The sequence below is a fragment of the Theobroma umbraticum genome, unplaced genomic scaffold (genome assembly GCF_002168275.2).
Source record: "Theobroma umbraticum cultivar Fairchild unplaced genomic scaffold, ASM216827v3 scaffold_95.0, whole genome shotgun sequence".
Lineage (NCBI taxonomy): Eukaryota > Viridiplantae > Streptophyta > Magnoliopsida > Malvales > Malvaceae > Theobroma > Theobroma umbraticum.
The window spans coordinates 7,196,908-7,207,949 of NW_018397257.1; the positions used below are offsets into that span (position 1 = coordinate 7,196,908).

General features: G+C 35.7%; 1 protein-coding gene across 1 annotated transcript; it reads right to left on the minus strand.

Annotated features, from left to right (window-relative positions):
* Positions 1–6: 6 nt before the first annotated feature.
* YAB2 (Plant-specific transcription factor YABBY family protein) lies at positions 7–7,410 on the minus strand. Its single transcript, XM_021423388.2, has 6 exons — positions 6,827–7,410; positions 4,620–4,739; positions 4,052–4,175; positions 2,985–3,033; positions 2,735–2,810; positions 7–166 (listed from the first exon to the last, which is right to left on the minus strand). The coding sequence occupies exons 1-6, from the start codon at positions 6,893–6,895 to the stop codon at positions 56–58; spliced, it is 549 nt and encodes a 182-aa protein (XP_021279063.1). The 5' UTR covers positions 6,896–7,410; the 3' UTR covers positions 7–55.
* Between the last annotated feature and the right edge of the window lie 3,632 nt (positions 7,411–11,042).

Sequence of the window (11,042 nt, forward strand, 5' to 3'; positions counted from 1 at the left end):
TATATATATTGATGATTGACAAGCCTGGCTTCTACTCACAGGTTGCCATTGTGTTTTAGTAGTACCCAGTAGACTTTTGAGTACCCTCTGCAAATGCCTGGTCCAGTTTGGCTTGCTTGTTGCCATCCAGCTTTAGGCCAAAGTGAATGTGAGGAAAATGTGCCCACTGCAAAACCAATGTTGTTATTTACCCTCTAATTACACTATAATGTATTCATAATTTGGTTGATTAAATTAGTTTCTTCTCTTGCTCTAACTGTCATCATTTTAAACGAAAGAGGTTGAAGATATCATTTTGAGGCATAGACAAAATCCTCCACTTGGTCTAATCTGTACCTAGGGTAATAGCATTATCATAGTCAAACTACCGGTATGCATGCTGCCTTCGACCCTATTTACACTGTTGGAGGTACATGGTTGGACATAAACAGCAAGCAATACATAGGCTCTATGCACCTATAATCTCTCTCTTTTGGCTAGAGGGAAGAAGGAATGTATCATGAACAGCCCAATTTCTGAAACACACATGGTTGTACCCACAACCCACCCCCCCCCGAAACAAAAAAGAGAAAGAAAAAAGGAACATTTGAAGGATATGAAAGAAATGGATACGTAGTAAAGAAAATACATTAATTTGCTAGATAAGCACACTCGGAGTAATTAGGGAGAGAATCATTGAATAATTAGGAAACTTGGAGTAAATTCAACAAGACATAGTATATAACACTGGAGCATTTAGTCTAATAATAAGACCTAGCTAATAAATGCATGTATTCCTTATACAAAAGCTAGATTTGAATCATCTCTCCCCAAAAATCAAACAAAAAAAAAAAAACTATACATACACAGCCAATGACCTTAATAATGACCATGACAGTCTTTAGCCAGTTAATATTTAATAATAAAGGTAAAAATGTGAAAAAAAAAAAACAATTATGATCATAAATTTTGACTTGCATGAAAATTAACCGATTAGGTTGCCAATGGCAACTGTGCCTATACATATCACTTAGGCCTTCTAATAACCCTGTTAATTTCTGAGGCTAACTTAAACTAGTAGGCTCAGACACTTGAAGCAGGTGGAATTGGATGCCGCTAGGGAGGTAATTCAATCGAGTCAGGTTCAATGATCTTTATTTCATTTCTTTAAAGGCACAAGGAAGGAAAGCAGGCAGCGCCACAACGTTTTACTAAAACAAACTCCATAATTAAAAGGTCTTATCACTCATGTGGTGAGATTCAATGTGCATTCTTAAACCTGTGGTGATGAGCGAGAAGCTTGTCCTTTTCAGTCGTCTGATAGTGATTAACGACCAAGGACCAAGTACTCTACAAGCATGAGCTAATTGTGAAAGATTTGTTTTAATCATTTACCTAATCAGTTCTCCCTATCATAGGTTGGTAACTGAGCCATCTTTCATAACAAAATCTTGCAGATGTATTAGTTCTGTAATTTTTCTTTCTTCTCAGAGGAAAAACCATATATTCTTAAATGATCTTTGAATGTATAGAATATTCTCCTTCTCTAACGGATCTATTATATATGTATATATACTATATGCATCCATAAAAAAATTTAGATCTTAATTTCTGTATATATACTTATAACCATTTCCAAGAGCTGTCACCTTATAGAATTAAACCATTTATTGAGACTTTACACCTTGGAAGAGTATGTGTATGAAACATAGATGTTGATTTATTTTGGGAAATCATCCATTTGAAAATATCCATGTTTGCAGAGGCTTTATCTTGCAATTACTAGACCCTATCATATCTTTAAAATATTGCATATGTAAGAGTTTGACAGCCTTTTCTACTGTGAAATATCGATTATTGCTTAAGAGTTCTGACACTCTAGCGTTTGATGATATTGCCAAAAATGTTTCACTGCAGGTTGCATAATTGGGTTTCATTTACATCATTATTTACCTATGTCTTCAACCATTTAATAGAGAAGTAGGATAATTAATTACAAATTCACGAAATGACTAGCCTAACATATTAAAAAACCACTCTCTGACCATATTTCCCATATTTCCTAATTTTACAACCTCATGTATCTATATGTGTATATATATATATATATATATATATATATATATATATGTCCAACTTTGATTTTTCATTTTGTAAATCACTTTTGGCATTATAAATAGTTAACAGTCTTGTACCAAGAAACAAAAAAGTAAACATTTATATATATATATATATATTGAAATGTATTGTAATTTAAAATATCTTAATTTTTCTTAAAAATGTATGTTATATAAGTCCAATGATAGCCTTTGATTTGATATAAAGGGAACACAATGAGTTATCTTGGGTTTTAGGAGTAGCTAATGTTATATGATTTATTTATGATATTATGCATGCATTATAATTATTATAAAAGATTCTAGGATAATGTATTATTGTATCACAAAATTATTGGCTTTTCTATATGCGTAGATAAATCAGCTAGAAAAAACAAACAAAAAAGTGATGAATACCCTTAATAGCAAAACCATGAGTTCGCTGAATGTTTGTGGCTTAACAACACAAGCCTTGAATTAATGGTAGTTGGATAAACCATTGCATATGGAACTACATTGAAATGGGGAGAAATGTAGAGCCTACGACCTACCTATAAAAATCGAAAGTATTTCTTATAATGTGGTTATGATTAATTATTGCATGGGATAAGCTGTGGGTATATATTCTATCTCTAAATTTGCAGACCTAGTAAACTTACATTTTTTGCTGCCGTGCTGAAAGCTTCCCTGTGGCTGATGTCTGGATTACTAGCCTTGATCCTTTGGATTTCCTCCCTAAAATGTAAGAGCCCAGAAAAGGAAAGTGAGAGAGAGAGAGAGAGAGAGAGAGAGAGAGAGAGAGAGAGAGAGAGAGAGAGAGAGAGAGAGAGAGAGAGAGAGAGAGAGAGAGAGAGAGAAAAGTCATATATGATCCATATTTAAGTAATCATGAGATTTTGTTAAACTTACTTAATGAACCTGTTATATGCAGAAGGAACACGTTGTCTCTTCTCAGGGGCTGCATTATGGATCATATAGTTCATCAAACATCTAATAAGCAAGCTTAATCAAACAAAATACTAGATTTAGATCATCTATTCTCATCAACAGTCTATTAATTAAGGCTTCATATCTTTTCTATTGAGTTGAGAATAATAGCAGATTGCTTTGAATCTTAGGGACACCGGGACTGATGATCGTGTAATCCACACATACAATCCAAACAAGCAAGGTCGTAAGATTCCAAATGTCAATCTGTCTGGTGGTCCCGTTGCTCTTCAGTGTCAATTCTTTCTAATCAATCATATTTGTGTGATCTTATAAATGTGCTAAACCATAAAATCCGAAATGGTAGCGAGTTTCCCTCTTCTTCAAACTCTGTAGACTGTTTCTTATTCCGAAAGGGTAGCAAATTTTTCCGGTGGCATAGGCAATCAACATTTTTGGCCTGTGAAATCTTTGACAGAATAGGCCAGTATAGGCTTGCAGCCACGGTTCTCAGTAATGGTCTATTTACATGCAAGCAACCAGAAAGGCAAATGGCAATTTGCTTCGAATTCCTTCTGATAAAGAAATAACAGACTGCAATATATATGATCGTTTAACGTATGCTCAAGGGCAAACTTCCTCTGGTTTAGGGTGGTGTAGGGTACTGTTAATAATTAATGTGGAGTAAGATTTGTTATGCAAGGTCACCATCTTGGAGGGCGCGTGATTTGAGAGGAGAGATCAGATGAGTTGCTTTGCTTAAGGTGTTTCTGAAGGCGAAAGCTCATAAAGTGGACCTATTGACAGTAAGGTGATTGATTCTACTTGATTATTCACTATTGCCAGTTGTGTGGGAGACACGTTTCTGTTCAGAGTTTTCTATCATAAACATAGCCTAAGTAGTTGGTTCTGCATTTAACACTTTGGTATCAGTTATGCATAATAACATTTACTGAAGGGTACCTTAATGATGTATTTGAATGCAACATGTTTATATGCTTTAACACATACAGTATATATTTCTCTGCGAGAGAGAAAGAGAGACTAACGGCGAATAGGAGGCATTCTTGGAGCTTCATGCTCTGCAGAATCAAATGCAGAAAACTTGTTGCATTTGGAAGAAGACCCACATTCCTTATTTGAATGATCCTGATCAGTGTTTATCTGCTGCTTCTGCAACCCCTCTCAAAACAAAACAAAGAAGTAAATCATCCAATCACAATCCCTTTCTTTGGCCCACAAAGCCTTTAAGTAGCATTTTTTAAGAAGCTAAAGTTTGGCCTGGATTGAAGTAGCACATACAAAGACCAAGGTACACATTTAGGAAAAAGGCCCTATAAAAGAAACCAAAAGGTTAGAGAAATAAGTAGAGGAAAGAGGTCAAATCAACTGAAACAACAATAATTGTTTCATATTGTTTTTTGAAAACACCAGAGTATCTTATCAGCTGAAAGGGTTAGGAACCCATAAAATAATATGCTTTGGAATCTTTGGTCACTGAAAAAAATGTATCTTTCTTGTCTTAAATACAACGATTCTTTAATAAATTATTCTTGTATTGAATTTATTATTCAGAAAGTCCCAGAAAAATGGGGGCCAAAAGAATCTGAAAAATACCTGAGCATCTTGAATGGGAACTGTTTGAAGTGAAGTTCCCATATTTACGGACAGCAGATTGGCACAATGCCCACATCTAACAGTCACGATGTTGAACAAACTGGTGCATGGAACACTGACCTGCAAATATTACCATTTTGGAAAGTTATCAATGCTATAACCTGCAATGTCTCAAGCTTTTGAGTTCTCTCTGCAGCCAGCCAACCATCCCCTATCTTTCTCTTTTGGTCATAGAAAGAGTTGAGGCAGATGAGATTTGATAATCACAAAATTCATGAATGTTGCTTCATTCAATAGCAAACCCTAGAGGAAATTAAAGAAACATTTTCCTTTTCTAATCCCCAGATCTGCCATTTTCAGAATATCCAAACACTAAAGTTTCATTATGCAGAAGCTTGAACTCTCCCACCAAAACAATTTTGAAAGAAGGGGAAGGAAAAGATCAAGAGAGCGAGAGAAGATTCATGAAGTAATGTTTTCCGCGAAAAGCTATATGAATCTCTTTCCTTTTATAATGGGAAGAATCGAGGGAGTTAGAAATGATAGCAGGTGCCAAAACATATCCGACCTCACTCGCACAGATCACATGGGCAATAACTATAACTACGAGGACTTTTCACAATATCTGTTTTTCCTTTCGGTGCGCCTGACTTTTCTGCCTGACACCGCAAGCAAGATGATAAAAGAAAAAAAAAAATTTAGCCCGGAGAGAGAGAAAGAGAGATAGATGAAAAGGACGTGACTGGAACGGAAACCATAAAGGCCATCACCAGTAACCACAGCTACCAAAGACGGTCATTGAATAAAGAAAAGAAAAAATCATGAATGGTGATTGATTTCTGATCTTTGTGCAGTGTTTAGGATCTTGTATTTAAAATGTGTTTCTTTTTTTCTTTCTTTTGGTTTGGAAGAGGAAGGGGGCAAAAATGAAAGGGATAGGAAGGAAGACATATAGAGAGATTGGTTTCGAAAGGGGCTGCTTAACATAGGCATGTTATGATGAAAGGAGGTTGAAAAAAGAGAGGACACGCACTTGGGTTTATGGCTGTAGCCATGATTTCCCTTTGGCAGCTCTCTCCACAAGTTCTTGTACAAAGAAAGAAAAACACTCTTTTTTGTACTTAAAGGTCAAACAAACCTGAAACTATGTACCAAAAAAATGAAAGAACTTTGGTTTATATCGATCACAAAAAAGAAAAAAAAAATGCTGTCTTCCTTCGGTGCCTTGGTATTTTAGAACAGAAGCACCCACCTCCACCTCCACCTCCTGAACAGAAAAGATCTAGAAAAACAATGATTCTAGTTTGCATCAGATGGAAACGGCTCAAAAGGGTTCTTGATGCAGCTGTAGTAGAGAAGTATAGCTGATAATGAAGACCAAGTTACTGGTAATGAGAATTTCTAGTGGAAACTAAAGCAAGAGGTAGGCTTGCATTTAGAGTAGTAGAAGTAGTACATCAGACATAAAATACCATGAACCCCTTGAAAGGTAGAAGAGGAAAGATGCTCCAACTTGACTTGTAGCTTGACCTGGAAGAACCCTAAGACTGCCTACCCTAAAGAAGCCCTAGTCATCGTCTATATCTTGAAAAGCTTATCACCGGAAGTCTTTGGGATTGCTTCTCTTTAAACCATCGAAAACTCAATTGGCCAAGCTTTATTTGCTTGTTTATGAGAGATCAATCATTGAAGGGCTTCCAAATCATCAAATTCTCACTTTCTCAACTTCCTTTGGCCTTCCGAAACTGAATTCACACTGTGCTCCATATACATAGTACTTGAGCTTGTTTTAGATGGGAATTTTGAGTCCTGTTGGAGACTTTGAGACAAAACCAGGCTACAATTTCTCATAAAATATGACATAAGAAACAGAATCTTTGGCTATTTTCCAAATAAAATCAGGAAAATCTCATGATCCATAAACCATGATAGGTAAAGTGAATTTTTTTGCCAGAAAAGGACATTCTATAAATTGGGTTAGAAGAATTCATTTTCCATATTTGTAGCTCTTTTCAGGCGAATTCCAACCTTGTTCTTCAAGAAAAGAACCAAAGTCATTTCAGCTACAAAAGGGTAACGCTGAAACAAGCCAGTCATGGCCAATTCAGTTCCCTTTTGCATAAGACATGGGAAAAAACAAAAGGAAAAAAGAAAAGGAAGAAGATACATATAAAGAGAAGAAATAATAATAGAATTCAGTGCTGTACCGCTAAAATGGTGTTGCAGAAGTTGCAGTGAACATAACAAACACGTTCAGATGCCAAGTCCAGTGACATTTTTTCTATGCTTCTCTCTTTTTTAAAACAGTCTTGTAAGTTTATATTCCCCTAGAACAAGGAAGAGAAAGAAATACAAATAGTGTGGATCAAGGTTGAAGAATTGATGAAGAGGAACAGGAATAAGAACAAAGGGAGCTAGGACGACAAAAAAGAAAATTATTGTTTTTCTTTTCTATTTTGTAAGTAAAAATTTTTAAGACAGAGAGATTTGAGAAGTGTACAAAAAATCTGATAGGACTAGTCTGGTCGGGGGAGAGAGAAAGAGAGTAGTGAAGTGGGGGTGGAGAGAGTGGAAGGAAAGTGGGTAATTTTATTACTAGATTTTTTTTATTTTTCTCTTCCTTTTGTATTGTGGTAGCATATGGATTTGTGTGAGAGAGGAGAGGAAAGGAAGAGAGAGAAAGGGGTTGGGTGGTGTTATGATTGAGAGAATGAGTGGGTGGGAGTCACCCATCCCTTAACCATCCTGGCTTTCTGTAGCGGACGAGGGGGGCGAGATATTAATGCTTTGGAATGTTTTAGGGATGTGAGAGAAAAGAGGGAGTAAGAAACCAAAGAAAGAGAAACAGGTTTATATTGGGATATGAAACTAGAGTTTTTCTTGGGATTATGAAGTCCGTGTTGTTTTTATTTTTCTCTCACAAGTCATGACAAAGTGATTGTCTGTGTGAGGGAGGAAGTTGAAAAAAAAAAAAAAAACTAAACAGTGACCATATTTAAACTTGCTCTCTCCATACCTTTATCTTTCAACTATTTCTTCCTCGTAACCTTTTCTTAATTTCCTGTTTTAAACTTTTTGCTTGTTGATTACAACATGTTAACACTCTAAAGTCTAATGACTTGACTTTAGGTGAGCACTTCCTTAATGTTAAATCATTTGATCCGTACTTCATTAGATGTGTAGTTAGTGAGTTATAATCAAATTTATTGACAGACTTGAAGTTATTTTTAATGGTAAAACACTAAAACTTGGTTTTTTTTTTTAGGCCTAATTCAATTTGTAAAATTCGTAAAGGCATTTTGGGCCGTTATACCCATAGATACATTATAGCATCGAGCACATTAGCACAAAAGCACCAAGCATAAGCGCCGCTAGTAATCAACCTGTACAAATTTAACGAAAACAATTACTCAATTTTCAACATCCTCTCCCCAAAAATTTCCCTTTTCCCTGGATGATTCAACCTTTACACCACAAAACGAAAAAGCCAGCAATGCAATCATTTCAACCATAGCTCACTCTTACCTCAAGGACTTCTAATCCAAACACTTGCAATAAAACATAAACCTTGTACACCACAACAGAAAAACACAGTCAAGAATCAAGGTTAATCATAGACATTTAATAAGAGACTAGTATTGGGCAAACATGATACAAGACCAGAGATATGGAGATGGGTTTGGGAAGGTTTAGCTCCTCCAAAAGTGGAGATCTTTGTTTGCCAATTAAGGTGGAGTAGAGTGGCAGTAAAAGAGGCACTTGTAAAAGGGGGGCTTTTCAGTTGGGACTCGACCTTGTGCATATTATGTAAAAATGAAATTGAAACCACTGACCATTTATTTTTTTCATGTACAGAGGCGTGGAAAGTTTGGGCACTATGTGCAACAATTGGGAATCAAATGGATTGCCCCAAGAGAGACCTCATTGTTCATCCTAGCATGGTGTAGGGTTGAAACCAAGGGAGAGCATGGCAAGGCATGGTGTATGGTAATGCACGCAATTATTTGGTCTATTTGGTTACATTGAAATGAAAATGGTGTTCAGAGGGAAAATTTGGGATATAGAACAAACGTTTAATGCCATTAAGCTTAGAGTTGCATGGTGGCATAAAGCAAAACAACCTAATGAGTTGTCGTTAATCATAGATATACTAAGCCAATTCCACTTGACGAAGGAAGCCAAGAATGCATAAGATGTGGATGCCTCCACCGATAAGCATTTTGAAATTTAATGTGGATGGCTTTGCCATAGGGAAATTGGGAGTTGCTGCAATAGGAAGGTTACTTCGTGATGACAAAGGTATGGTGAAATTTATGTTTTCTAAGGCAATTGGGTTGATAGATTCTAATTGTGTTTAGTTGTTAGCAATAAGAGAGATGCTTGTTGTCTTTGTCACCTCACAATGGGCTCAAAGCTATTGCTTTCTTATTGAGAGTGACTCATCAAATGTAGTCAGTTGGGTGCTTAATCCTATTTTCACACCTTGAAAATTTAGTAATTTTATATTGCATATAGAATCATTAAGCTTATACATTAGCAAGCGGAAAATCTAACATATTCTACATGAACTAATAGCTTAGTCGATCAATTAGACAAAGTAGGATCACAAACACAATTGTTCCAATAATTTATAAGAGAAATGAGCAAGTAGGCCAACATTTGATAATGTCAATGTCAAGGACAAATGAAGAATAATTCACATGTGATTAGATATGTAAATTACTAGTAATTACCCTAACATATGGAGACAAACATTGTTGAGAGCAATTGAAGAAGGTGGGACTACTACATATATGAAATTGATCATTGGAGGAATTATTGGCTTTGCTATTACAACGATAAAGCAACGTGGGAAGAACAGAGACTTTAACTTACACTAAAATTGTTTGATAAAAGTTCCATAAGAGGGTTATGAGAGAAGGTTACAAGCTATAGGAGTTTAATTAGGGACAAATAGCAAGGATGGTGACAAGAAAGGGTAAGGATAAGGAGAACCATAAGTTACACAATCCATGCAAAATCATGTAAATCTTTATAAATAATCTATCGCCCCAAGTTGGTAGGTGATGGCTTAAAGACAATTGTGACCAATTTGGTGCAGTGGTTGATGTTTTTATTCCCCATTAATGGTCATCTAAGGGAAGGCATTTTGGTTTTATTTTGTATTGATCCTTATCAGAAGCTCAACTAACAACATGGAATTTAAATGGATTTTGGCTACTTCATTACAAATTTGGCACCAACATAACTAGACAAATCCATATAGCTCTTTCTAAAGAAGAAAATTTAGTAACCAAGAAGCCTCTAGAGCCATGTTTGCAAGGTGTATGTCAAGCTGTCACATAAGACAAACCTTGATGTCCTTAAAGGTAATGGCATAAACACTTTGAAAGAAGCAATTCCTATCAAAGCCATACCTTTTTGTTGCGACTCTACTAATGAGGAAGCTTTCCATTGGCTTCAAAACTACTTAGTTAGGCATAGTAAGAATTACCTTGAACTTAAGGCAATTGTACACCGAATGAAGCAAAAGGGAAAGCATGGCATTACTATTAGAAGATTAATGGGCTACACATTCTTAATTTCTTCTTTAAACAAGGAAGTTTAGGAGGAATGACATTTGAGAAATTAGGAATGGTTGAAGGAGTGGTTTTCCAAGATAGAAAAAATGATCTCCCAAACATAGCTTAAAATAAAGGAGATTCTAGCTTTCTGTAATGGGCATACTTATTCAAGCTTGGAATCAAGTCACCTTCCAAAACATAACAAGTGTTTTTGGTGACTCAGTTTGCATAAGGGAGGAAACTCAAAAGCTCTAATCATTTGACTATGCTTCATTGCTCATTAAAACTGAACAGTTGCACACAACATATGAGGAGGCATGATTGACAATTAATGACAAGTCTTTCAATATTAACATTTATAATATCTTCCCCAAATTTGTGCTCAAATTCTCAATGTGGTCTAAGTGAAATGACTTATCTAGCATTACTAGTTCTTTCTCCGTAGACTTAGTGGCTGGTGATGAAGAGGGTCATTCATGGCAACCTAAAGTACCCATCTTCCCTACTCATATTATGTCTTTATTTGACCATTTGATATATGCCCTTGATATCTCAAAAAGTAAAGATCCAATTTATGTTATATTGGATTTTGAGAGGGTTGTCCTGCTCAAAAGTAAGATTCATGCTGAATCCATTCATGGCTTCCATCTGACTCGATGTGAGCAACAATTCGACTTGTAAGCATCATGGCATGTCGATGGTATACATGCCCTTAATGATACATTAGCTCTGAATATTACATGAGCTTTTAAGGCTGTTGGGATGAGCCCTACTTTCAATTGGGATTGGTTATAAGTTAATTCCAATCATACAACAGTATCATTTATATTGAATGATTAAAGGTTTTCCTTCATCAATA